This window comes from Paramisgurnus dabryanus, chromosome 9, assembly GCF_030506205.2.
Source record: "Paramisgurnus dabryanus chromosome 9, PD_genome_1.1, whole genome shotgun sequence".
Lineage (NCBI taxonomy): Eukaryota > Metazoa > Chordata > Actinopteri > Cypriniformes > Cobitidae > Paramisgurnus > Paramisgurnus dabryanus.
In genome coordinates this window covers 33,437,186-33,464,964 of record NC_133345.1, presented here as the reverse complement: position 1 = coordinate 33,464,964, position 27,779 = coordinate 33,437,186, and the positions used below count along the sequence as shown (strand labels likewise).

The 27,779-nt window shown below is 41.3% G+C and overlaps 1 protein-coding gene across 2 annotated transcripts in view; it reads right to left on the bottom strand.

Annotated features, from left to right (window-relative positions):
• Positions 1-275: 275 nt before the first annotated feature.
• Positions 276-27,779, bottom strand: part of iqsec3b (IQ motif and Sec7 domain ArfGEF 3b) — a 51,382-nt gene continuing 23,878 nt past the window's right edge. The window contains exons 6-15 of one of the 2 annotated variants that reach the window (XM_065257883.2): positions 22,309-22,470; positions 21,844-21,966; positions 19,368-19,534; positions 18,712-18,851; positions 16,403-16,528; positions 16,214-16,313; positions 15,698-15,856; positions 15,191-15,280; positions 14,939-14,979; positions 276-2,975 (exon numbers count right to left, since the gene is read on the bottom strand). In XM_065257883.2, coding sequence (XP_065113955.1) covers positions 2,565-2,975; positions 14,939-14,979; positions 15,191-15,280; positions 15,698-15,856; positions 16,214-16,313; positions 16,403-16,528; positions 18,712-18,851; positions 19,368-19,534; positions 21,844-21,966; positions 22,309-22,470 — 1,519 coding nt within the window. In that variant the 3' untranslated portion in view covers positions 276-2,564. The remainder of the gene's footprint in view (positions 2,976-14,938; positions 14,980-15,190; positions 15,281-15,697; positions 15,857-16,213; positions 16,314-16,402; positions 16,529-18,711; positions 18,852-19,367; positions 19,535-21,843; positions 21,967-22,308; positions 22,471-27,779) is intronic. The other variant, XM_065257884.2, reaches the window with a different exon arrangement.

Sequence of the window (27,779 nt, the reverse complement as noted above, 5' to 3'; positions counted from 1 at the left end):
CATCATCAAGGTCACAGTGACCCAAAATTCTACACCAGAAATGACGACGTCAGACACAAAATATCTTCCTCAGTTGTGTGTTTGAAATTAAATTAGTCTTGAAATTGCGTTGGCCATGAGGTTTTGAGTTAAGAGCAAAATATTATAGGATGGAGCTCAATGAAACGTTTTCACTAAATGCGGTGCACTTTAACATTTTCACAGTAAGAATACATGGCCCATCGCTGCAAGTGTACTTGGAAAGCAGTAATTTAACCAAACAAATGAATCATGAATGAGTGTATCAGTGTATAATGAATAAACACAGATGTGCAAACTATACAGTAAAGCTTTCATCCTCCTATGAATAAATATAGATTTATAAATACATTTTTTGCTGCTTTTCTGTATTTTCTGTGTCTTAAGCACAGAATGACATCATTTCAAATAATGCCTCGAACACAAACAATTGATGCAGAATAATAAACCGAAACAACTAAAAATTGTGACATAAATATAAGCATCATACATCTGAAATATATTCCCAATAAAAGCTCTTCATAAATATCTGCACATGAAGGAAATAATTGTGACATGCAAATACAGAAAACATTTTAGGTGGCAAACACAAAATTCATCCGATAATATTTTTGAAAGATAATTTAACATAATATTAAAGTGATACGGTTTAAAAATATACAATTTCTCAGTCATAGCCATGTGGTATATAACATGAAATATTTTCTTTGTGCACCTGGTTTTCACATGAAACTACCTGAGCACCAGGTTCATCACAGTTACACGCTACTGAGTCGCTCTGTAAGAACTGACACTCAATAATAATGTTGATTTGACACACCATTACATCTCTTCTTTCAAAATCATCTCAATGTAATAAATATTCTGTTCTTATTTACACAAACCAACAAACAAAAACACATTAGCCAAGTGAAAATACAATTTGGAAACACTTGGATTACATTAAAGGGGACATTTCACAATTTAAAATAAAACTTTGGTGTCCCCAGAGTATGCATGTGAAGTTTTAGCTCAAAATAGCCCACAGACAATTTATTATAACTTTTTAAAACTTAAATTTTTTAGGTGTGATACATTTTGGGTGTGTCCTTTAAAATGCAAATGAGCTGATCTCTGCACTAAATTGCAGTGCTGTGGTTGGATAGTGCAGATTCAGGGGGCGGTATTATTATAATAAGATCCCCTTCTGACATCACCAATTATAGCACTTAAACATGGAAAAGGTCTGATTGTCATGATATGTCCCCTTTAAGAAAAGTTGTGTCGTGTATTTGCACACAGACATCTACAGTAACAACATTATTCTTTCTATTTGTTGTCATTTTCTAACAATAAGACATCAAACAGACACCAAAGTGTTGTATGCAACCTACAGCCCCCTTAAAAAAACTTTTAAGAAACGTGCAACGTAACAAACATTAAACAATGAATGGATGAATAAATTAATATTGTTAAGCAGTATATATTTCATACTGGTTGTCAATGTTATAAATTAAACTTATTATGAAGTGATTCTTAAAGCAAAATACTTTCATACTCTCCCCCACCAAATCAGTAACCAATCACATTAAAGCTTTCATCAGCCGATCGTCCTGCAGGTGATATTGATTATTTCAGTACAGCTTGTGCTGCTGAAGGACATCATGATGACTCAGAACTTAAGAAGTGTGCTTCAAAGCACTTTTAATTAAGTTGAGAAGGAGTTTTTTATGGACTTTGAGATAAAGACACGAGTTAGGAGCGGGTATAAAGATTTTAAAGGGTTTCTGGTGTGTGACTGTCAAGATGAAGTGAATCCTTCAAACTGGACGATGCAGCTGAGAAAGATGATTGGATATACAGTAAAAAGTAAGTAGATGATGCAAAATACAAAATAACATCTGGAGCTTTTATATCCTTTAGTGGCATCATCACTTAATTCTCATCAGGGACGTTTGTATGTTTGTTGGAGGTGGGATGTACTTTTGCTTTATTAAAAAAAACAGACTAACTTCAGAGATGAAAGAAGATTTGACTATTTCTATACAAAATACTACAGTATGTGAAGAATTACATGAATGCAAATATCTGTTTTTCTGGTAACATTAAATATGAATCTAACATCTGTGTAGTTTAGATCAAGAGGGGCACACAACTTCCCGTTTAAAGGAAAATCCAAAAATATAAACACATCATACGATTAAGACGAAATGAACACACCAAACAAAATCTGTGAAATCCCTTATAAAACTCCTCTACATCTACATTGCTCACACTAAATCTTCACGTGAAGGCCATGAGGTCCTCCAGTAAGGGTATTAATCTAGTGTCTTATAATAGATGTGAATTTATACTTCAAAATGGGCTGTTTGTGCTATTTTACGTTTTTTAAGAGTGCAGATTGTTTGTGGCTAAAGAATCGTTCACCGTGGAAATCCAGTCATTATTTACAAGCTGTTATTTTTCTCATTTCCAGTCCTTTGTTTTTGCTTGATCGTGTTACACCATAAAAAGTTGTGCAGGTTCGGGAAAACGTTCAACACTGAAAGAAACCTGTAACAGTGCGCTCAAACCAGACTGCGTGTGCCGCTGGAGTACCTGCGTTGGCTCAGTAGGTGGCGTGGCGGCGGAGGGGTGGGGGGGCAAAACTGATGGGGGTGATGATAAGGAGGCGGTGGAGGAGGGAGGGGCGGCTGCTGCTGCTTGCCAGCCTCCCTCGTTCTGGTTGGCGTGGAGACGGCCGACTGGATGAGTCGATGGGCGGGGTTGTGGCTGAGGAAGGCCTCCACGTGGCCGCGCCCGGCGGCGTCGACGACGATCACCTTGACGATCTGCTGGCACTGGATGAGGGTGTCGGGGGAGATGGTGAGGGCGGAGCCGTGGGCGGGGCTAGGCAGGACGGCCAGGTGTTGCTGAGCGCTGGTTGGGACCAGAGGAGAGCTGAGTTGGTACGTTTGGAGCCTGTTGTGAATTGACACCTAGTTTAGAAACAGCCAGAAGCAGGAAGCGTTATCAGCCTGGCCTGCTGCACTCTTACGGCCCTCTGGTGCGGAAAACACGACAAGGCCATGCCACACAGCATGCAGGCGGCAAAACACAGCAACGCTAGGCTACCTACTACACATAAATACGTACACTGGGTTGACAGAATAGGTGCTTTCACACATACAGCTGTTTCTAGAGATGTTTTGGTTTAACCATCATGTGTGAACAAGAGCTGTTGTCAATACTGACTGCAGTATACTGATGTCTGCTGTCATTTTCTTTTTAATTTTAAAAGTATAGTGGAAGATTTTCCTGAATTTTTGAAAAGAATGCGCAACACTCTACCTGCTCCCGAGAGGGAACGCCTATTAAACGTGTGCACGAGAGAGCATGCACGAGCCTAGTTCTTGTTGCTGCATGGCATGGTTCTTACATTGAGATGTTTACAGTGTCTGCGTGGTTCATGATTTGTGCCAGGGCTAGCATCGGTAATCATCACTTACATCAACTTTTACTAGCAGTGATTTAAATGGATTTCTCCGAATAGCATGACAAACGTAACGTGTCGAGTAGAAACTTCGCGTGGGAAGCCCAACGTAGGCTTTTTACCGTACGCCAGCGTGTGAAATATTCTCCCAAAAACACTCTGGTCTTGTTTCTTTTTTCAGAGGCCTTTCTCTTCTTGTCATACAATTCGTAGACACTTTTTCTCTTGCGACCCTCAGACATTTTGATAAAAGACGTTGAGAACGCGAGCTTCAATTAATGGTTGAAACGGTAGCCCACCACACATATACACCTGAAAGTGTGCATGTGCAGGAAGCGAACCTTGGGACGAGCACGTACGACAGCCTTACGTCAACATATCATCAGAATGATTGACAACTGGGATGACCAATAGTCTTAATGATCCACCCGGAAAAAGAAAATCTTCCGTTATACCTATAACAAAATGTAAAACATGCTCTAGTTTGTATCACTTTCGATAAAAGTATCTGCTGTATTAAACAAATAAATTGTGTCAGAGAATTTGAGATGATTGTTAATCTCTTTTTTTATGATTTTCACAAAATTTTCACAAAATGCCTTCCAGGAAAATTTTCTTCTGTAAATATATAAATATACAAATATGAAAGACCATCTGCTTTCAACACCCCTTCAAACAAACAAAACAGGGGGAAAAAACGTTTCATCCTATCTTCATTTGTTCTCTTTTTATAACCTCTTAAATATGGGGAGGTTTCTTCAAAAATAACCAATTTTAAGCAAAAAGCTGAAATAATTGCATTTTCGTAACAGGCTTTTGTTAGAGATTAGCTTCAGAAAGATGATCAAAACATACAGGGTTTAAAATTAATTACATTAGTTTTTGCTTTAGTTTTTTATAAATTGAGTAAGAGGATTACAGATTACCGTTAAACCTTGTCAGGAAAGCGTCATTGGCAGGGAAATAATTTCTCTTATTTGACAAGATAATTCGTCAATGGTGGGGAAAGAGTTAACAATGTTATCAAATTAGTTTAAAGCTACAATCCGTAACTTTTTGGGGATAAAAATAAAAAAAATTCGTTTTGGAGTAAAAAAAATCAATGTCTCTTACCGTACCAAGATGGTAAGCTTAAAATAATGATCCATAAGTTGGGCTGTCTGGTAAATATACCTAAAATAACCTGCATTTTTTTGTTTCAAAATGAGATGGCAATAAAACGGCAAAACATGCAGCTTTAAGTTTCACGCCAGGAAGACATCAGTCAACAGATAACTAAATGAGTTAAAGCAACACCAAAGAGTTTTTTTTACCTTAAAATAACGTTTCCAAAAAAGTTTCAGTCATTCATCCACTCGAAACAGGGTGAACGGCACTTTCATATTCGCTTTGCAGCCCTCTATCAGCCAAAACCGCACTAAAAAAGTTTCCAACCGTCGGGTCGCGGTCCTGTAGTTCAAGTGAAAACTACAAAAACTTGCTTTACGGCAGACCTACAATCCAATCAGAGCCAGCTTTGCTGCAGTAGGCTAAATTATTTACGATAGTGGTAATGGACAATTCCGCTTCCAACCTGTAGGGGGAGCAAAGAGCAAAAAATCTCTAGTGTTGCTTTAAGATATTATTGCCTCCTTTAGGATAGTTCTGTAAAGGTCACATATTATGGCCATTTTTACAAGATGTAATATAAGTCTCAGGTGTGCCTAGAATGTCTCTGTGAAGTTTTGGCTCAAAATATCCCACAGATCATTTGTCCAAAATGCCCATATTTGGGTGGGAGCAAAAAAGTGCTGTTTTCATGTCTGTACCTTTAAATGCAAGTGAGATCTGATTCCTGTGAATACAGTCTGAGACATTAGTATCTTTAGATGCAATATCGCTACAGCATGCTAACAAACACATTTAGAAAAGCTTTTGCGTAAATTTAATCAGTCAGTCAGTGGCTGTGGGCGGGGCTTTATCAGTGTGATGTCACATTAACGAGATTTAAAACGGCATGTCTAATGAACTAAAAAGAAGTGGATTGACACACTGCCAACACACATTTATATCCAAACATCTTGTAAAAGTGAATTTTGTATAATAGGTGCCCTTTAAAGGTCATTTTTGGCAAATGACATCAGAGTTTAAATGGCATTTTGTTAATGATATTTATTGTAAGAGGTAGCAATAAAAGAAAGAAAGCTGTTCTGTGAGTGCAGATTTGGTATTTACTAAAAGAAAGTAATCTGGAAATATACTGCTATTAAGTGGTTAACTTACTTCGCTAAGGTCTGATGATACACAAATATATAAGTTATTTACAGTGTGTCACTGGTGATTATGTAAAATTAAGCATCATTTCCTACTTCCTGCTTTGATTATCATCCTATGGATAATTAACTCTTACTTTGTGTTTCATTTCGCGTCTGTGCTGGTAATCAGTCTTATATTTTTATCCATCTTTAATAACCGCAGGCAGCCCTTGAGGGCTTTGATGCTTGACAGCCGCAGTCCTTACAGATCGCTGGCTAATTTTCACCTTGTCACCTCCAGACATTACTCTGTATGTCAAATGTGTCTCTGAACAGTAAAGTCAGCTCGCAGCTTTTCATTTTCCTCTCTGGTCTTGATTAAGATTTGGATTAAATGAATCCCACAGCAGAAAATATCACCAATCGTGTACTTTAACAAATAAACATTGAAAACCAGCTCAAGTCATTTTTAGTCACTAGTAACTTAAAACAAAAACTAGTAAGTACCTATACTATTAATGTAACAATTTATATACTCTTAGAAGAAATAAACTGTTTCTTCGGATGCACGCACATTTTTATGGTTACTCGCTTGTTGTTAATTGGCCTGGCTAGTGACTAAACTCTGAAACAAATATTAAGTCAAAAATTAAAAACTTTTTGGTTTCCCATAATAGATGGACCAAAGTGTGAAAAGAGTTCAAGGATATGTAGCTAGCTAACATTAGCTGCGTTTCTATTAAAGGGGACATTTAGAGTCTGTTATTATTGATTCTTTATGGAAATCTGTCAGAAGTTAAGTTTGGGTCACAAAAAAGGTTTGTTTGTTTGTTTGTTTGTTTATGTTGTTGCTGCTGAAACCATCTACAGGTACAGAATAGACATAAATATTGTAAACGATCAGATTTTTTGGAAAGTCTGCAATGTAGTAACACAATTTATGGGAGCTGTCTAGATTTCCTATCCACAACACAGTTAGCTGTATAAAGATAAGACGCTTTCAACCACGGCATCACAGAAATGAATGTTGTCGAGTAAATGAACGAGTTCCCGACTGGCTCAAAATCTTTAACATTAATGTTTGACGTTTGCTTTCATCAAACTCTTTCTATTCAGAAGAAAGCTTTTCCAGCACTTTTATCTTAAGTCTCAGTAGATTTCCAGGCATATTCATAATAAACAGCTTCTGTTCACGCATGGCTTTCTTACAGATAAATGCTGTTATATTTACAGCAAAGGCCATATGTGTGAAAGCAGTGACATATGTGGCTTCATCGATGACATCATTTCCATCGTCACAAGCTGAGTTTTAAAAATATCACCCCATAACAACACCAGCTGTCTTATAAAGGATGATGGTGTTATAGTGCTCATGTGAAGGGATGGAGGTGCTGTGTTTGATCTGTATTAGTAAGGAAGGTGACCATGTGTGACCCCAGACACCGAGGGCAGGTGTCTTCGCTCTAATAAACCAAGGGGGGCAAAGGGCTGAAAGGAATTTGGGATGTGAGGTTTTACTCATTCTGCAAAGAGACTACAATAACTTAATATACAACAAACACACACACACACACTAAATACATGCCATCACCACCCTCACCGCAGACACATGCACACATAATCTGAATATATATGGTGCAAATTCACCACAGAGTTCAGTTTAAGCTAATGATATTTAAATAATGAGTCGAAATCATGTATTGAAGTCATCATAGGATACTTTTACACAACAAAAATATATAAAAAAATTTATTGAAGTTCTTATTTTTTAAGTTTTGCATAGACGACAACGTTGTCATAAAGATCCCCAATTGCATAGATCGTGGCAAAAATGATTAAGAATGCTGTATTATCCCATACGCAAAAAATATATTTCTCTACCCAAAATGTGATTTAAATACATGCAAAATACTTTTTGTAGAAAGTTAAGCTTAATTAAATATATTATTTAATAATAATATATATATATATATATGCTATAACACAAGGTTTTGTGATATGCACGTACATTTTTTATTTTTTATTCTTTTTTCGTGATATTATCATGAATTTCCGTATTTTTTTCGTGATCGTATAACGAATTCCTGTTTTCGTGTGATTATCACGTATTGGTTACTCAAATGCTTTTTACTATTTTTAAACCATTGTCGCTTCAGTTAGACTTGGTGCTTGCATTAGAATGTCACTTTATATATTGGTTTATACTATTTTTTTCTGATTTTTTTTATATGTTGCCTGGCGTTAGAGTTTTATATGTTAGGGTTAGAGTTGGGTTTGGGTAAGGATGTCATTTTATGTAAATCTAACCCTAAACCGAAGCGAAAATGGTAAGAAAATAGGACGAAACAGTTGCGTAACCAATATGTAATAATCACACGAAAACAGGAATTCGTTATACGATCACGAAAAAATAATCAAAAAGTTACGTGACTATATAAGGACATTTCGTGAGACTGGGCTAGTTTTAACCTTCATATATTTCAAAATGAATTTTAGGAGCAACAAATACATTTCTAATTTTACAACCCATATGGCAAAAAAAAAAATTTCTTGGGCAAAATGTAAATGTTTGTAAAGTATGTATGAAATCTAAAAATATATAAAGTATATTTTGTTACCCTGTTATGTTTTCAATACAATGTGAATAACAATACTTTCAAATATATTTATTTTTAAAATATATAAAAAATAGCAAAAATATTGTAAACATATTTCAAAATATATTTCATCACACATTTTTGTTCATTTTTTTTTTGGTCATATTTTGAAATTTAAAATTATATTTCAAAATATGTTGTTTTGCCGTATAGGATGCATGCCAGTAGTCACATCATCTGAGCCTGCATGATAACCATTTTCACACATTTACATTTTTGTTGTTAACACAGAGTCCACAATGATAATGTTTACTGAAACCAGTTTTTAAAGGTTCGCTCTAAAATGTTGTTGTAGTTTAAAACTGATTGTGGATGTATAACGTCTCGGTTACGGATGTAACCCTCGTTCCCTGAAGGAGGGAACGGAGACGTCACGTCGTGACCGACGAATTGGGAACTCGCTTAGAGAGACCAATCTGCTTCGTTTACCACTAAAACGCCAATGAACTTGGCATTGAGATATTTGCATAATGCTGGCGCCGCCCCGCCAGGTGCCTTTATAAGCAGCAGGTGCAAATAGGAAAATTAGCTTCTTTTCGCTGAGAAAGCCGGGAGAAAGTGACCGGTCGATAAACAGCAGGGAGCAGCCCTGTGGCGACGGGACGTGACGTCTCCGTTCCCTCCTTCAGGGAACGAGGGTTACATCCGTAACCGAGACGTTCCCCTTCAGTCGGTCACTACGACGTCACGTCGTGACCGACGAATTGGGAATCCCTACCAAAACGCCACTGAGGGCTGACCTCTTCCAGTGTCTGCGTAAAGCCCTCCGGTTCCACTTAAGGAGAAGGAGAATTAGGTTTTAAGGCAGAAGGCCGGGCACTAGATGTTCCTTTAACCCCACAGTAGTGCCAGCGACTGGGAAGCGCCCTATCTGAGCGGTATAGGGACGCTGCGGAAGCCACCGCCCCATTAAGGGCTATTGGTGGGCGAAAGTCAACCGTAGTTGAGGTAAAAATGACAGCCGTGGCTGTGTAAGCAAAGCAGTGCTCTGCTAAGGGAAACGTGGGCTGGTAGGATTAACCCCACGGAATAATACTCACAAAGGAACCCGTTGGGACACAATGTGGAACCCAAGCCAAACACGTAGGTTTGTAAGAATACAGCTAGTGAGAGGCTGACAGCCAATGCTCCGCAACAAAGGCTGCCAAGGCATCGGAGGAAGAGCAATTCAAACCATTACGCATTTTTGCTCTGATGGCCTTCCATACTGAAACTCAATTAGGAGCCTCAGTTGGAGGCTGCAAGCCGACCTGCGAGTCTGCTCTCCGTGCCCTCCCTGGTGAGGAAAGAACACGAGAGGATACAGGCTCGATACGAACACTGTAAAATCTAATGAACGTATTAGGTGTCGCCCAACCAGCAGCTCTGCAGATGTCTGTTAGCGAGGAACCACGAGCTAAAGCCCAAGATGAGGCAACGCTCCGTGTGGAGTGCGCTCTCAAATTAAAGGGGCAAGGAATACCCTGAAGATATAAGCCAGGGCGATAGTATCAACTATCCAAAGAGACATCCTCTGCTAGTGACAGCTTTCCCTTTCTGCTGGCCACCATAACAAACAAAGAGCTGGTCTGAGGTCCTGAGGCTTTGCGTGCGAACCACGTAGAGTCGCAGTGCGCGTACGGGGCACAACAAAGCCATGGTTGGGTCTGCGTCCTCCGGGGGCAGCGCTTGCAAGCTCACCACTTTATCTCTGAAGGGAGTGGTGGGAACTTTGGGCACGTAGCCTGGTCTGGGTCTCAGTGAGACAGCAGGACCAAACTAAAAGCACGAATCGTCAACAGAGAATGCATGTAAATCCCCTACTCTCTTCATGGAGGCCAATGCTATCAGGGTCAGAGTTTTCATTGATAAAAAACATCAGACTCGTAGACTGCAAAGCCTCAAAAGGGAGACCTGAAGGCTTCAGCACCATGGACAGGTCTCAGGAAAAGAGGGAGGGCGCGAGGGGTTTAGCCTGCGAGCGCCTCTTAAAATGTAATAATTAAATCATGCTGGCCAACTGATCTGCCGTTGATAAGTGAGTGATGAGCAGAAATAGCGGCGATATCAACTTTAATGGCGGAGGGACAGCCTACCATCTAACCTATGTTAAAGATATAAAAGCACAATGTTAATGGGCATTCTCTGGGGTCCTCGCGTTGCGAAGAGCACCGGGTGACGAAAAAGGTTTCATTAAGCGCGTAAGCCCGTCTTGTGGACGGTGCTCGAACCGCGTCGATGGTGTTAGATACCGCTTGCGATAAATCACCTAAACCTTGCGCGCGCTCAACGACCATACATGGAGATCGCACAGGTCGGGCGCGAGTGCCAATGTGCCCCCTCCTTGAGAAAGAAAGTCCTTCCTCAGGGGAATCCGCCAGGGAGGGCTGTCGCGAGGAGCATTAACTATGAAAACCAATTCCCAGTCGTCCAGTACAGACGATTAATAAAAAGGCTCTCCTCGTCCTGCCTGACTTCGCACAGTGTCTGCGCGATAAAGCTCACTGAAAGAAATGCGTATTACACATCCCCCGCGGCCAGCTGTGTGCCAACGTATCCACGCCGAGGCTGCCCTCGGTTAGTGAATAAAATTAGGCGACAGTGGGTATCGTCCGGCGACGCAAACAGATCCATCTACGCACGACCGAACTTCTTCCAAATTAGCTGGACCGTCCGGGGGTGGAGTCGCCATTCGCCGGGGGCGCAGCTCGGGAGCGCGTCTGCCGCTGAATTGAGCGACCCGGGATGAAAATGGCACGAAGGGACCTCAGATGCTTCTGACTCCAAAAGAGGAGATGACGAGCGAGATGCGACAGGTGACGAGAGCGCAAAACCGCCTTAACGGTAAATAACGCAACAGTCGCAATGTTATCGGTGTCGGCTAATACATCCTTCCCTTGCATCTCCATAGCGGAGCGTACAAGTCCCAGATATACAGCGCACCGCTCGCGGCAGTTGGGGTGCTATGCACACCCCTGAGACTGCAAGCCCGTCATACGTGGCTGATCATCCCGTGCTGAGGGCATTGCAATATGCAGAATGCCAGGAGACCCCTCAGGGGCATATCTTCTATCGGAAATGCCGGGTCTACCACGGGGAAAAATTGAAATGACACGCAGGTGTAATGTTTACACGGTGTATGTCGGTGTGCCACGCTTTCCTCGAGACTCGATCGTAAGCCAACGCTGAAGCGGTCTCATATGAAGCAGCTCGGGCGGCGTCACAGCCGCAGCATGCTGTCATATGTCCAGGAGCTTCTGAAATTGTTTCAGAGGGACCGCGTACTTCCCTCGAATTAAACCGAGGCAAGTCAGAACTGACTGGTTGCGCGCTCTTGTTAAACACGCCAATTAGTCGATCGAGTCTTATTTCCATACTGAGAAAAAGGATCCTCTGCACGGGGCAAAGTTGCTCTTTCCCAGCCGACCTGAAGACTTAAACGAGCGAGATGCCGAAGCATTAACTCGCTGTGTTCGCGCACGTCTGCCAAGAACGGGCTATTATAAGTCGACGTAGCTAAAAGCAGAATGCGAACAACGCTCTCTCTCTGACATTTTAATGCCGTGACTATGGAGACACGGAGAGAGAGAGACAGCTCGAATGGTGCACTTAGTATTAATATGCCCACCCCACGACGCAGAGCGAAAAAACGGTCTAAAGCGAGGGGAGATGGACACAAAGTACACGTCTTACAGGTCTAAGGCTGCAAACCGATCTGAATATTGAAATACGAGCCTCGGCGTTATCATCCAAAAAGAACACCTTCGTAGAGCCGGTGCGTAAATCAAATCGATCGTAACCCGCCGCGTATTTTGGGTACTATGAGATAAAGGCTGGAAAAACCCTATCATCATCATCTCGGTAAGAGGGACCGGCTCGAATATCCTTCGCCAACAGGATATCGACTTTTGCACGCAGTACATGTGCATCGGACGCTTTCACCACAGTGAAACGAAAGCCCGAATTTTGGGGTGTGCCTGATTCGTAACCGAGGCGGATCGTGCGTAAAACCCAACGAAACGGGCTGGGAACTGAAGCCAAGCAGCCAGGCACCGTACGAGGAGAAATAACGACACTACCGAAGTACCCGCGGTGGGGCAGTGAAGCGAGACAGGTGGGACTGCCGGTGCGTCTGCTGTGACAGCATAAACATCTACAGTATGTGTGTTTGACACTGACCTGAGCCCGCTGAGGGTAACGGTCGTCTGGTCTCCTCTACGGAGGGCGCAGACTCCGATGAGGGTGCTGGTGGTCCGGTCTCCTCAGCGGAGAGCTCGGACTCCTCAGGTCACCCGCTGGCGATAGAGGAGAGGTAAGGGAGCTGGTGTGTACCCGCTCACGGCTCTCTCGATCCTCCGGAGACCTAGAGAGGGAAGAGGAATGCACTCTTATGTGTGGTTAAGTGGGTACCGGCCGAACAGCCGGTGGAACATATGCAAACCAAGGATTTTCCACCCGACCCTCTATCGGGGGAAGGAGCTCCATCTCCTGAAGAGTGATCCTCTGCCAATCCGGGTCGCCCTTCACTGGCCACTTAAACTCCCGAATTTCACGGGAAGCGGCTAAGCGGGCGGGGCGAGCTGCTGACGACCGGTTCCCCTACGCTGCCGAGATGGGGTCCGAGGAGGGGAACGGAGGTGGTCGCCGCAGGACGCCGACGGCGAGAGGCAGACTGAGGAGCCGGCGTGGTGGACCAAGGGCAGCTCTCTTCCGCCGGGGCATGACCTAGGAGATCGCCTCAGTCTGCGCAGTGGAGCTCTACGACTCCTCTGGCTCGCCGAAGAGGCCGGTCTGTGAGACAGGAGCATTCAAGTTGTTCAGCCGTCATGTCAGCCAGACACAGCCAAACGTGGCGATCTTGGACCACTGTGGTGGACATCGCACGACTGAAGGTCGCGGGCTCCCTCGTAAATCCTTGGTGAGCCTGCAGCAACGTTATTGCGTGCAGGGCCGAAGCCGCCTCTCCGGCATGCCTGATGGGCAGCGTCCGTAACCGGACGACTGTCTACAAACACGGGAGGGAAGGGTTGGGTGGGCCCTCCAGGAACGCATCCCGCTCCACTGAAGGGGTCCCCGCCCTTAGTGGCTCCATTGGTGAGGGAGGTGAGGGGTGAAAGCTGAACGACCGGACGGCCGCAAATCACGTCAGCTCTTCGTGCCGTCGGGGAAGAAAGGCACAGGAGGAGAGGACCGAGAGGCCCGAGCAGCTCCGAAGTACCAATCATGTGGGCGGGACGGTTCGGGCGGAGAGGGGTTAACCTTTCCAACTCTACCGTCTCCGCCGCTCGAGCGGGCACGGCCGCCATCTCCGGAACGACTCTGCCTCGGAGGAAAAATGGACACCCCTCTGATGCTGCAGAAGTGACGGGACCAGAAGGAGGTCCAATGGATTCGGCAGACATCGTAGAACACGACTCTGCAGTCTCCATCGGAGCCTCAACCGGCTGAGGATGAGAAGGCCGGTAGGTGGAGGACGCATCCTCCGTCCTACTCAGCGTAGTGAGGCGAAGGGCGCCCTGCGAGCGCTTGACAGCCGCACCATGGCGGCGTCAGCACTGCAAAGGCGCGGACAGCGTTCCCGTAGAAACGACAGCCGTCTCCGCAATCCAAGAGGGTTATGCTCTCACAGAGAGAACAGAAACTCTCCACGAACGCAGCCCCGGAGTACTCGATGCCTGAGCACGAAGACAGCGCTCGTGACCGTCACTGGAACCCTTATACTTCTCGCATCCAAGATCGCACGGGCGAAAAGCTATCCTGAAAAGGACGCTGATCGCCGCATATACGAGAGAGTGGCTGCCTTTAAAAAGACACAGAGCTCTCTCGTATCACTCTTTTAGGGAAATTCACTCAGATGCTTAGTTGATGAGCGCACAGGAAGGCAACGCACACACTAAACTCAAAACAATAAACAGGTGTAGAGCCGTGGAATTAAGCGAAGCGTCCGCTGTGGTACTGCTAGTCCAACCAACTTCAGCAATCAAATCCCAACAGAGTAAAGTAGCTTCTCAGTAGCAGATAAAGCCGGCTTTCGAAGCGAAAAAGCTAATTTCCCTATTTGCACCTGCTGCTTATAAAGGCACCTGGCGGGGCGGCGCCAGCATTATGCAAATATCTCAATGCCAAGTTCATTGGCGTTTTAGTGGTAAACGAAGCAGATTGGTCTCTCTAAGCGAGTTCCCAATTCGTCGGTCACGACGTGATGTCGTAGTGACCGACTGAAAGGGAACTATGCTTTATCTGCATGGTGCAGTACTGTATGCTATATTAGCCTATAGATAGCAGGCAATGATACAGAATAATAAAGAAGAGTCTTTTAATTTGGCATCTATCCAAATACAGCATTTACATTAATGCCCATTCAGATACCGGATGGAGCAAAGCTGTACAGTCTATGTGAAGTATGCCAGCTCATCTACTGCATTCAGCACAGATTTTAGTGGGGTGTCTTCATTGCCTGATTTGCATTTTATTACCGAGAATCGGGCACTGAAACAAGTCAGACGGCATTTGAAATAAATGCCACTTTTAGTAGACATCATTTATGCTGTGTGCATTCCCACATATGTCTCTGAATTCAATGATTCACGAATACAAACCTCTAAAGTGTTGCTTCCAGTTTTGTCATAGTAATCATCTCCTGTAATTCAAACACATTAATAATGAACAACAGATTAACAACTAACAACAGCTTTGTGTGTGTGTGTGTGTGTGTGTGTGTGTGTGTGTGTGTGTGTGTGTGTGTGTGTGTGTGTGTGTGTGTGTGTGTGTGTGTGTGTGTGTGTGTGTGTGTGTGTGTGTGTGTGTGTGTGTGTGTGTGTGTGTGTGTGTGTGTGTGTGTGTGTGTGCACCTGTAGCAGAACTAGGTCCGGCATGGATGTCTAGCTGTGTGCCGTTCTTGTTGGTCCGATTTCTCACAACCTGTTGTCTTTCTAGTTCCCCTAAGATCAACATAAAATTGCCTTTAATCAGATAAAACCTTCATTGAGAATTCAGTTTAAACTAACCTTTAGAGCTCATGATGTTGACTACAATGTTCATAAATAATTTAGGTGTGGTTTCCCGGACAGGGATTAGACTAGTCCTAAACTAAAATAAATGTAAGGGCTGTCCAAACTGAAAACAACTTGTACTGACATATCTTAAAATCACTTTGTTTTGCCTCAAAATGCACACAAGTCATGTTTTTAGTAAGGCATGTTTGTTAAAACTAGTTATATTTCCTAATTAAACTACGGCCTAGTCATCCCCAGACATTCCTATTTCATTAGGAAAAGCTAAGCAAACAAACACTTCAGGAGATGATCATGCCCAGCGGTGCTAAAAACCTTAGTCAAAGATAATCGAAACCGACTCACACTCGATGCGAATCTGCTCCATCTCTGCCACCTCTGCGATGCTCTCCCTCAGGTCCTCTACAAACTTGAGCAGCTCTTCAGCGCTCGGAGAACAGAAACTCACCACCTGCTTCTTCTCCGAGGAGAACGGAGACAATAACGTAATTCCATGAGGATAATCTGATGGAAAATGGACAGCGTTCATGTCACAAAGACTGACACTGTTGATATTTGTGCAACTGTATTCACTCAAAAAAATGAAATTTCACTTTTGACAATTTTACTTAATCCTTTCATGTTGAGATTACTTCAAAAAAATTATTTAAAAATGTGAACTTAATTTATTTGAGTTCATTTAACAGAAAGTCTGCCTTGTCTCTTGCAGATATGTAGCACCATTAGAGAGGTACAGAGCAATCACACTAGTCAAACAGGCCAGACTTTGTGGGTCAAACGTGCCCGGGTGCGGTTTGGTTTGGAAAGTGTTCCGTGTGAGTGTGTGTGTGTTTGTGTTTGTGCGCGCGTGTGTTTTCTTACACTCATTCTCAAACAGGTGAAACTGCATTCCCAGTAACCCCATGGCTTTGCAGAATGTATATGTGGCTGTAGTCTTCTTCTTAGGACACAGCTTCAGAATCTAGCATCACAAAGACAGAACGTGTGTTTATTTCCAGCTGTTTGTGTCTGCGTGTGGTTACAGTACAGGTGCATGTGTGTATCTCTCACCACTATGAGGTCATTGAAGAGGAAGACCTCCCTCTGATGTGACGCCTGTTTCTGAGGTTTGTTGACGTCAATGACCTCATAGAGTCGACTGCAACATACGAGCCTGCGGTGAGGGACCGACAGAATCTGAGAGAGAGAGAGAGATCAAATATTGGATGATTTCAATTCAGAGATCAGAAGGCCACAGCTTCTATTATCAGCAGAGGAAATGAAAACAGGGAAGATGTGGAAGGAAACAAATGAAATGGATAGTTCATGTTGATCTCTGACATATGATGAAAGTGGCTGTCATGTTTCAAACGCCAACGTGGGACTCATGCTGTGTTCCGAGTCTTCTGAATCTGGACTTTAGCTCTTTGATGCAAACTAAAATTGTGACCCATGCTGGCAAAATGAGTCTCAATTCGTCTTATTTTGAGCTACAGCCAAAAGAAAGTATAATTGTTGATTTTGGTCAAATTAACTACATTAAGCCCACGTCTAGCGGTCTCAATGCTCTAAACAGTCATTAAACATCTAAAATGATCTTTATTTGTATGTTTTCGGAGAGGTGTACCATCCTTAATACTTAACATATTCATTGGACATTTTTTTTTATTCTTTATTTTCGTTAATTAAGATTTAAATTTAGATATTTCTATGACAAAGCCGGACGGCTTACCCAGAGAAGGACTTTGTTTATTCCCCTGGAGCCGATTGGATTACTTTTGTGAAGGATGAATGCACATTTTTTTGGACTTGAAGGAGGTGGCCCCATATCTTCGAATTTTATAAACTGAAGGATCTAAGACATTTGCTACAATAAAGAAAATGTGTTCGTCTGAAAAATGGGCAAATGCATCTTGGATGGCTTGAAGGTGAGTAATACATGGGTTTAATCAATCAATCATTCAAATCAATCAAATGATTTTTGGCCGAACCATCAATGCAAAGACGTGATTAGACATCATGCGGCGTTACGCGCAAATGCACGTGCCATGAAGAGAATTTCACGTGTGAATGAAGCGACTCCAAATGTTCAAGATTCCAACTATGTGTAAATAACATAATTTTTCCGCTTCCTCAGCGTCTGGTGTGAATGCACCATTAGAGTGCCATGTTATAAATATTCATTATTTATCCTAGACATCAATGAGATTCAGAGCAACTTGAAACTTTTGCTTAAGTCTCCTGCATCTCAGATATATTTCCTGAAAGACCCAGAAATCTCACACGTCTCCATTCGAGTTTTAGAAGAGATCTCAATAATATTACAAACTGAGCTAAGATTTGACAAGACTGTAATCAAAAGCACTCTTAATGGCTGTTTCTCAATAGGGATGCACCGATACCGATACTGGTATCGGGTATCGGCCTCGATACCACATTTTCTAAAGTACTCGTACTCGTTAAAAGTCCCCCGATACCTGGAATCGATACCACGGTCTGAGAAATGTCTATGTTTGAGCGGCGTGTACAGGGTTAATGCCTCGTGTTGTCCAAAGAGGCAGAGTTTACATCAAACTGGAAAACTAGTCCTTTGTTTTTTTGTTAAATTATATGACTAAAGCTGTTACCTGTAAATTTAAATCATGTTTTTTTATTAAGTACTCGGTATCGGTATCGGCAAGTACTGAAATGCAAGTACTCGTACTCGTATTCCAAAAAAGTGGTATCGGTGCATCCCTATTTCTCAATTCTAAGAACGCAAAGAACGGACTTGCGTTCTCGTGGAGACTGGTCTTGTCTGGCGACCTTGGAAGAACGAACTCAGAAGGTCGCGAGAACACAGAACGCACTTGTTAGAACTGAGATGTGTGCGATCTTCCTGCTGGGCACATGACCTCCCAAGATTTCAACGCGCAAGTCTCCACTCGATGCATCCTCGATATCACGAACACATTTTTACTTTATACTTTATTGTCCAGTCACGACTCAAAATTGGTCTTTGGCCTCACCATACAATTAACATATAATTCACAAACACATAAAACCATAAAATACAATAGTCAATTCACAAATAATTGACAAAACAGTTTTCTCATTTTATATCCCTTGTTCAAAAACCCTATTGTAGTTGTTAAAAGTTTGTTTGTATAGTTGCTTTTGGTGTTCTATATTGACGGCTAGATGGCAGTAGTTCAAATTATACAAGGGATGTGTAATGGGTTTTATGTAATTTTAGGAGGAACACCTCAAACTTAGGTTAAAACGTAAACACAACTGCATCAAATCTCTTGAGCTATGAAAGAGCAACCACTGAGCAATAACATTCTCCTCTGGGAAACCAAACCAAAAGATGATGCATTCTTGACATTTATCTGACTCACCGTTTTCATTCCAAGAATGCTTTGCTCCACGCGAGTAACATAGGTCACGTGGTCCTCATTGGAACGAAGTTCCCTCTGTTGAATCCGCTCATAAATCCCAGCCAGCATCTCCCGAGGAATGTCCGCCCCATCATCCACCCCTAAAAGATCAAATTAAACTCTGCATTAAAGTGCTCATTCCCAACCTAATGGCATTCCCTAAAAGGAACATAGAGTACAAAACAGACAAAAGAATTGACAATGAAAGATCTATCTGTATTGATATTACAAATGGCCTCTATGATGGGAATGCACATTCAGTCTTAAAAACAGAGACAGAAGTACAGTATATGGAGAAGGGGAAATCTACTGTAAAGATTCATAAGGAAGTATACTTAAATAAAATCACAAGATAGTTATTAAAGAACCTCTCATACAGCGTGTGTGTTTGTTATAACTGCTGCGAGTGGGTAATAAAGTGTCTGATCAGAGATGAGGAAGCCTTCCAAAACACAACACACTGCCTACGCTCCTTGGAGTTAATCAAATTTATCCTTTTGATAAGATAATAATGCACATTTATGGAGATATCAAGATTAATGATTTGTCAAGATTTAAATTAAAATCTTCGTTCTCTGTCCTCAAAATGCAAAACAAGTAGCACACACGCATCTCACCTCTAAGGTTACGAATGAAGTCTTCCAGCAGCATCTTGCGCTCTGGTTTGATGTTGGGACTGTACATGTCAGTGTTCAGCAGTACTATTGCGAAGGCCAAGATAAAGATGGTGTCTGGATTATGAAACTGCTGAACCACATCTGGGTTACACATACAGTATCTCTGACTGAGAGAGAGAGAGAGAGAGAGAGAGAGAGAAAGAAAGAGAGAGAGAGATAAAAGGAGGAGGAGAAGAAGAAGAAGAAGAGGAGGAAGAACCGTGAGAAGAGGAAGATGAGGAGGAGGAAGAACAGGGAGAAGAGGAAGATGAGGAAGAAGAAGAACCGTGAGAAGAGGAAGATGAGGAGGAGGAAGAACAGGAAGAAGATGAAGATGATAAAGAAGAAAAGGAAGAGGAAGAACCGTGAGAAGAGCAAGAAGAGGAGGAGGAGGAAGAAGAAAAAGAAGAGGAAGAAGAAGAGGAAGACGAAAAAGAAGAGAAAGAAGAAAAAGAAGAAGAACAGGAAGAACCGTGAGAAGAGGAAGATGAGGAGGAGGAAGAACAGGAAGAAGAGGAAGATGAGAAAGAAGAAAAGGAAGAGGAAGAACCATGAGAAGAGGAAGAAGAGGAAGAAAAGGAGGAGGAGGAAGAAGAAAAAGAAGAGGAAGAAGAAGAGGAAGACGAAAAAGAAGAGGAAGAAGAAAAAGAAGAGGAAGAAGAACAGGGAGAAGAGGAAGAAGAGGAAGATGAGAAAGAAGAAAAGGAAGAACAATGAGAGAGGAAGAAGAGGAAGAAGAGGAGGAGGAGGAAGAAGAAAAAAAAGAGGAAGAAGAAGAGGAAGAAGAAAAAGAAGAGGAAGAAGAACGGGAAGAACCACGAGAAGAGGAAGATAAGAAGGAGGAAGAACCATGAGAAGAGGAAGATGAGGAGGAGGAAGAACAGGGAGAAGAGGAAGAAGAAGAAAAGGGGGAAGAAGAAGAAGAGGAAGAAGAGAAAGAAGAAAAAGAAGAGGAAGAAGAAAAAGACGAGGAGGAAGAACAGGAAGAACCGTGAGAATAGGAAGATGAGGAGGAGGAAGAACCGTGAGAAGAGGAAGATGAGGAGGAGAAAGAACAGGGAGAAGAGGAAGATGAGGAGGAGAAAGAACAGTGAGAAGAGGAAGATGAGGAGGAGGAAAAACAGGGAGAAGAAGATGAGGAGGAGGAAAAACAGGGAGAAGAAGAAGAGGAGGAGGAGGAAGAAGAAGAGGAAGAACCGTGAGAAGAGGAAGATGAGGAGGAGGAAGAACAGGGAGAAGAGGAAGATGAGGAGCAGGAAGAACAGGGAAAAGAGGAAGATGATGAGGAGGAGGAAGAACAGGCAGAAGAGGAAGATGAGGAGCAGCAAGAGGAAGAAGAAGGGGAGGAGGAAGAACGGGAGGAGGAAGAAGAAGAGAGGGAAGAAGAGGAAGAAAAGGATGATCATGGGAGAATAGGAAGATGATGAGGAGGAAGAGGTAAAAAAAGAAGAGGAGTAGGAGGAGGAAGAGGAGGAAAAGGAAGAGGAAGAAGAAGAATAGAGAGAAGAGGAAGATGAGGAGGAGGAGGAGGAAGAACAGGCAGAAGATGAAGATGAGGAGCAGCAAGAGGAAGAAGAAGGGGAGGAGGAAGAATAGGAGGAAGAACGGGAGGAGGAAGAAGAAGAGAGGGAAGAAGAGGAAGAAAAGGATGATCATGGGAGAATAGGAAGATGATGAGGAGGAAGAGGTAAAAAAAGAAGAGGAGTAGGAGGAAGAAGAGGAGGAAAAGGAAGAGGAAGAAGAAGAATAGAGAGAAGAGGAAGATGAGGAGGAGGAGGAAGAACAGGCAGAAGATGAAGATGAGGAGCAGCAAGAGGAAGAAGAAGGGGAGAAGGAAGAAGAGGAGGAAGAACGGGAGGAGGAAGAAGAAGAGAGGGAAGAAGAGGAAGAAAAGGATGATCATGGGAGAATAGGAAGATGATGAGGAGGAAGAGGTAAAAAAAGAAGAGGAGTAGGAGGAAGAAGAGGAGGAAAAGGAAGAGGAAGAAGAAGAATAGAGAGAAGAGGAAGATGAGGAGGAGGAGGAAGAACAGGCAGAAGATGAAGATGAGGAGCAGCAAGAGGAAGAAGAAGGGGAGAAGGAAGAAGAGGAGGAAGAACGGGAGGAGGAAGAAGAAGAGAGGGAAGAAGAGGAAGAAAAGGATGATCATGGGAGAATAGGAAGATGATGAGGAGGAAGAGGTAAAAAAAAGAAGAGGAGTAGGAGGAAGAAGAGGAGGAAAAGGAAGAGGAAGAAGAAGAATAGAGAGAAGTGGAAGATGAGAAGGAGGAGGAAGAAAAAAAAACATATGAGTTAATTGCACATAAATTGATATGAAAATGTTGAGGGTTTGTGAAGTGGCCGTCTGGTCTCTCTATTAAAGAATCTGGAGGTTTACAGTTCCCCTGCTGTGAATAAAATTGTCATCATGATTCATCTTGTAAGTGTGATTCTCACCTGAACGCTTCAATGAGTCTCTCCACTTTCTGTGCTTCTCCCTGAACTCTTACATGAGACTGAAACTTCCTCAACGCTTCATCCAACTCCAGCATAGAGAAATCCATCTCATCCACAACACAGCTAACGCAACAAAACAACACAACAGAATAACAGAGATTCAGTTCAAAGTTCTTCATCATCTCTGAAGACAGGTGATCAGATATCAAGTTAAAGTCTCATAATTTAATGATTAGATCTGGCACATTGGAGTTTGATTTCAATTGTTGACATGATCTTACTCGGTCAATATTAAAGATATCAAGGTTATATTTTCACTAAATGTTCTTTATATAATGTACAATGATTTTAAGTTGAGAACAGTAAATCTCAAAAATTCCTTTAGCTGTGTTTTTAAAGGCTGGGTCACATCTGGACTACTGGATGATGACATTAATCGTGCATTGCGCTGTAGACATAACTCACTCTAAGACGTCTCTGTTGAATTGTCTCTTGCTGTTACCCAGAAATTCTCCAATCATCTGTCGGCTCAATCCTTTCCTCTGTAACAGGAAGTGAGCCACGCCTATGGCTGTGTCTGGAATAAAGCCCCTGGATATCAGGAACTGGATGCCTTTATCTGGATTCCTACAGAAAGATCAATTCAATTATAATTCTATTAAAATACAAGACTGGTAAGGGTAAGTGCTGCATTTTTTATATTTAAAAAAAAATTCCTAATAATTTGTTAATTTATTAAAACGATAAAAACTGCAACAATTATAAATGTTTAATAGTTAAAGGTGCTGTGTGTAGATTTTAGCTGCATCTAGTGGTGAGATTATGAATGGCAACCAACGGTTCAATCCACAGCTCACCGCTTCCTTTCAAAAAGCATAGAAAAGCTACGGTTAGCCGCCACAGGACAAACATGTTGTCGTCTGATACAACGTAGTGTCGAAACGCGCTCTGTAGAGCAGTTTGTGCATGTAGGGCTGCTTTAGAAACATGGCGGCACAAAATGGCGACATCCATGTAAGGGGACCCGCTGTTTAAGTAGATATAAATGGCTCATTCTAAGGTAATAAACACATAACGGTTCATTATGTAAGGTCTTTATACATCACTGATAATCAGAGATGGGGGACTCGAGTCATATGACTTGATTCGAGTCAGACTTAAGTCGCAAATTTGAGACTTGAGACTTGCTTGACAAATATTAACTCTTTCACCGCCAGCATTTAAAAAAAAAGTTGCCAGCCAGCGCCAGCGTTTTTCATGATTTTCACCAAAGTTTAATGCCTTCCAGAAAATTTTCTTCTTTAAATATATAAACATACAATATACCAAATGAAAGAACAGACCCTCTGCTTTCAAACAAAAAAAAACGTTTCATCCTACCGTTAGTGGTTCTTTTGCAATCAGCTTTTGAATATGGGTAGGTTTTTGCAAAATAGAGATAATTCCATTTTTATGACGGATTTTTCATAGAGATCCCATTCAGAGCGATCTTTAAAACAGACACGGACATGCAGCAGCTTGCCATAGGGCAATACTTCCGGTTTTAAAAAGTTGCGGAAGGGCGCCACCTGGTGGATAATAGCGATATTGCGGAAAGACGGAAAATCTCGTCATTGGCGGGGAAGCGTTTTCTCTTAATTGACGAGATATCTCGTCAATGGCGGGGAAAGAGTTAAAAAAAGACTCGACTTGACTTTGACTTGACATTCATGACTCGAGACTTGACTCGGACTTGAGTTAAATGACTCGAAATAACTTGTTTTTTTACAAAAAAATCTGTTTTTGAATGCATGCAAGAGCGTAATCTAACCACGTGACGCAGCAGGCAAGCAGAGGGAGAGCGCACAATATATCCGATTCAACCAGCACTACGTCGAATTTCATTCGACACTACAAAACACTGTAAGTAACAAAGTCTGTTCCATTGTTTTCAGCTAACGTCTTAGCCATGTTAGAAGTTGATAAAAATAATCCAATAATCCAAGGCACTCAAATGTTATTGAGAAAAAAAATTATGTATTCTACCGGTAGGTATGATAAACTGGTAGAAATGTGTCAACCAGCAGAGATTTTGGACTATAGTCTCTATCGAGATTAAGCGCCTACATCACTTGCTGTGCGCATGCATGGTCACGAAAACTTAACATTTGTTCACATATTTAAGCACCGCACACTGTTTCTGTGTGAGAGGAGCGTGTAAGTCGCGCATCCGCTGCTCATTAAGCTCGTGAGTATTTTTTGCCGCTTATTGGCCCTATATACACATATGCATCAAAATTCCCACCTTTGCAAGTATCCTCATATATATGGCCATTTAGGTCTTAAGAGAAAGTAAACCGCTAAAAGAGAAAACGCATGTGTAACAGTAGCTGTGTCCCAATTCAAGGGCTGTGACCTTCTAAGCATTAGACCTTAACCCTTGTGCATCCTTGAGGACATTTTTGTCCTTTTCAGTTTTGTTTTTTTGATAACTTTGCCTGCGTTAATGCTAACTGCATAAAATTTGCCACAGGTGTGCATTTTTATTGGAATTTTAATATTTCATTTCAATTTTCCTTCATTTCCTTTAAAAAATCAATTTTCTACTAGGTACACAAAATACTTCCTCTCAGGACCTTTTGGACAAAAATGTCCCCATTGAAACCCATTAAAACTGCAATTTTTAATCCCGGTGCCATTCAACTAGAAAATGATGCAATCTTTGTTAACAGGCTTTTATTCTGTTGGCAAGGCTTCAAAATTAAAATTTTTACTATTTTTTTCCAGATGGTGCCATTTTTTTAGGTTTGGCATATAAAGCAAATTATCGCTTTATTGTTGTTTTCTGCTTTTGCATATTATAGAGCCAATTAGATATATTACGAAGCTATAATTGTGTCGGTGTGTTGGTATGGATGTCAGAGTGTGGTTTGTATGTGTGTACTGAAAATTTTATGTGTGTGTGTGTGTGTGTGTACCTGGTAATTATCACGTTGTGGTGACCAATTGTCCCCACAAAGATAGGAGTACCAGTATTTTTTTGACCTTGTGGGGACATTTTGAGGTCCCCATGAGAAAACAAGCTTATAAATCAAACAGAATGATGTTTATTGAAAATGTGAAGTAGTAGAAGGGTTTCTGTGATGGTTGGGGTTAGGGAATGGGGCAGGTAAGGGGAATAGAATATACAGTTTGTATGGTATAAAATGCATTACGTCTATGAAATGTCCCCACAAAACATGGAAACCAGAATGTGTGTGTGTGTGTGCGTGTGTGAACAGTTTGAATGAAAAAAAATATATTGTACTGGATATCACAAGACTACAACCGCTGCAAAGGAGGTGTCGTTTTTGTTCATAAAGAACAACAGTGGCATTGTGTAAACAAACCAGCATTTGAAGGGTTAAAATTCTGAAAATTAATGAATGTTTGGTCATTGTGATTAGAGCTGATGCTGGTTTAAAAAATGGCATCAGTGAAAGTGGAAAAAAATATTAATCTATAATATTTTTATGACACTTTTTTGACATGGACATTTTTGTCCTTTATGGACCTGAGAGGTAACTTTTTTGTTTAATCTGATACTGCATAAAAAATATGAATGCATAAAAATTAATGTTGTTGTTAGTCATTGACATATCCAAGGCTGTAATACTCAAAGAAAAGTTTAGTATTAAGTAAATTGAAAATAATTGAAAATTTTCTTTTTTTCGTAAAGCTGATGCAGGTTTAAAAAAAAGGCATCAGTGAAAGTGGAAAAAAATCTAAATCTATAATATTTTTATGACACTTTTTGGACACGGACATTTTTGTCCCCTGTGAACCTATGTGTAACTTTTTTAAATTGATGCACAAGGGTTAAAAGGTGAGTACTCTGTCTTTCAAGGTGGCAGCCTCAGAAGTTCGCGAAGAGAAGAGAACTGAAATGAGACGGTCTAACCTTCGGAGGACCCATAATTGGCGTCACCTGCTGCACGCGCCCACCGCGCCTTTCAGCAGGACACAGCAGAGACGTTTCTGACTTATTAAAATAAATATGGATTCAGAAAAATATCAATTTATTAAAAAAAATATATGACACTTTGTTGTAGATTTAACTATTCAACAGTATATCAAATTAATCAACCTTAGAAATATACGCAACATAAACAGAATAATATTAACATAAAACATAACTTATAATACTAAAACAGTGACAAGAAAAAAAAATTCTGATAAATACACACTTTTATTTAATAAAGGTTTTTATGTAAGCAATAAGGTACGAGAGGCTGTGCTGTATCGTGAATAAGTAACGGCTGAAGGGCGTTGTTAGGCACGACGCGAAGCGGAGTGCCTGCAACCCCTTCAGCCGTTACTTATTCACGATACAGCACTTGCCTCGAGTACCTTATTGCTTTTATAAAACGGTTACTACACAATATTAAAGTAAAAAAAAAAATTAGTGCAACTTTCATGAAGTTAAATCAATAAAAGCATTCCTTCTGCTAGAAAAAATAGTCCCTGACTGCGAACAATTACATGAAAGCTCAAATAAAAACAACAAACTGTTCTCAGACTTTGTCTCATTATATGTTTATGTGTTGCTAAGGGTGTTGCTAAGGGCGCAGTGATATTAAATAGAACTGTTGGGTGAAGCGGTCATAGCAGTGTTTTATCATGAATAAAGCACACCTATTGACCAATCAGAATCAAGGATTGGAACTAACCGTTTTATAATGCTTATTTAAGAATATTCAGCCATTATACAGTTGTTGCAGGCGCGCACCTTTTAATAATTTTTTGTTGCAAATAAAACTCTCATAGTCCATAACTATTGTAGATGTAACTTTGTTTAATATATACATTTAGTTAAATCATCAAACATCTGTATGACTTGTCAGTGACTTGCTTGACTCAAGCTACGACTTGACTTGAATTGCTTGACATAAAGCAGTGACTTGACTCGACTCTCACAAAAAATGACTCGGACTTGCTTGAGACTTGAAGGTTAAGACTTGAGACTTACTTGTGACTTGCACATGTGTGACTTACTCCCACCTCTGCTGATAATATTGTTATGTATATAATATTGCATTTCTGTCAAGAGAACCTTCTAAATGTTACACACTGCACCTTTAACGACAATACTTCAAGTGTACAACAAGCAACCTATATTCTTAATACTAATAGACAAATATACATATTAGATGTATATTACTTATACTAAGTGTAAGATGATTGACAGTCAATGTTAAATCATATATTTATTTACAAATATGACTCTAATTGTTTATATTTCAGTATATGATATATTGATGTCTTAGCCATCATTATACAATAAAAGCGAGGTATTATAAAGTGTTTCGAGCAGATGTCTGTACACGTGTAGGTGTTAAATGAGACATTCATGGCCACAAATGTTCAGAGAGATTATTATTATTATTTTCACATCAGTTAACATCAGTTGACTCTGTTTCAGTGACGCATATGTGAGCTGTAAACACATCTGAGCAACAACATCTGTCACAACGGCCCACTGAAAACCCCACACAGTTTTTCTGTCTTCATCACAATCACATTTAAAAACAAATTTGGCTGCAAAATCATGCAGACCCAAGTTCCGGTCCCGTTCCCCTCTCTCCACACTGTACTTTCCTGTCCACTCCATGCATTACGGTTTATCAATTAAAGGCAAAAATGCACGATAAATAACTTCTCTTAAAGCATCACAAAAAAATTAAAGGAGTAACAAATGAGCCTTTATTCAACTCATAAACGTTCATGCATATACTGTATATTTATATTTGAATCTGCATAAACTAGTGAAAGCAATAATGTTTAACATGTCTAAACTTTGAATTTAGACTGAAGCATCCCGTCTGTACGTCATCAGAGAGAGACGCAACGTCATCAGAGAGAGACGCTGAGAGAAAGACGAAGAGAGGAGTCGCAAGCCCGAAGCTCCGTTGAGCTTA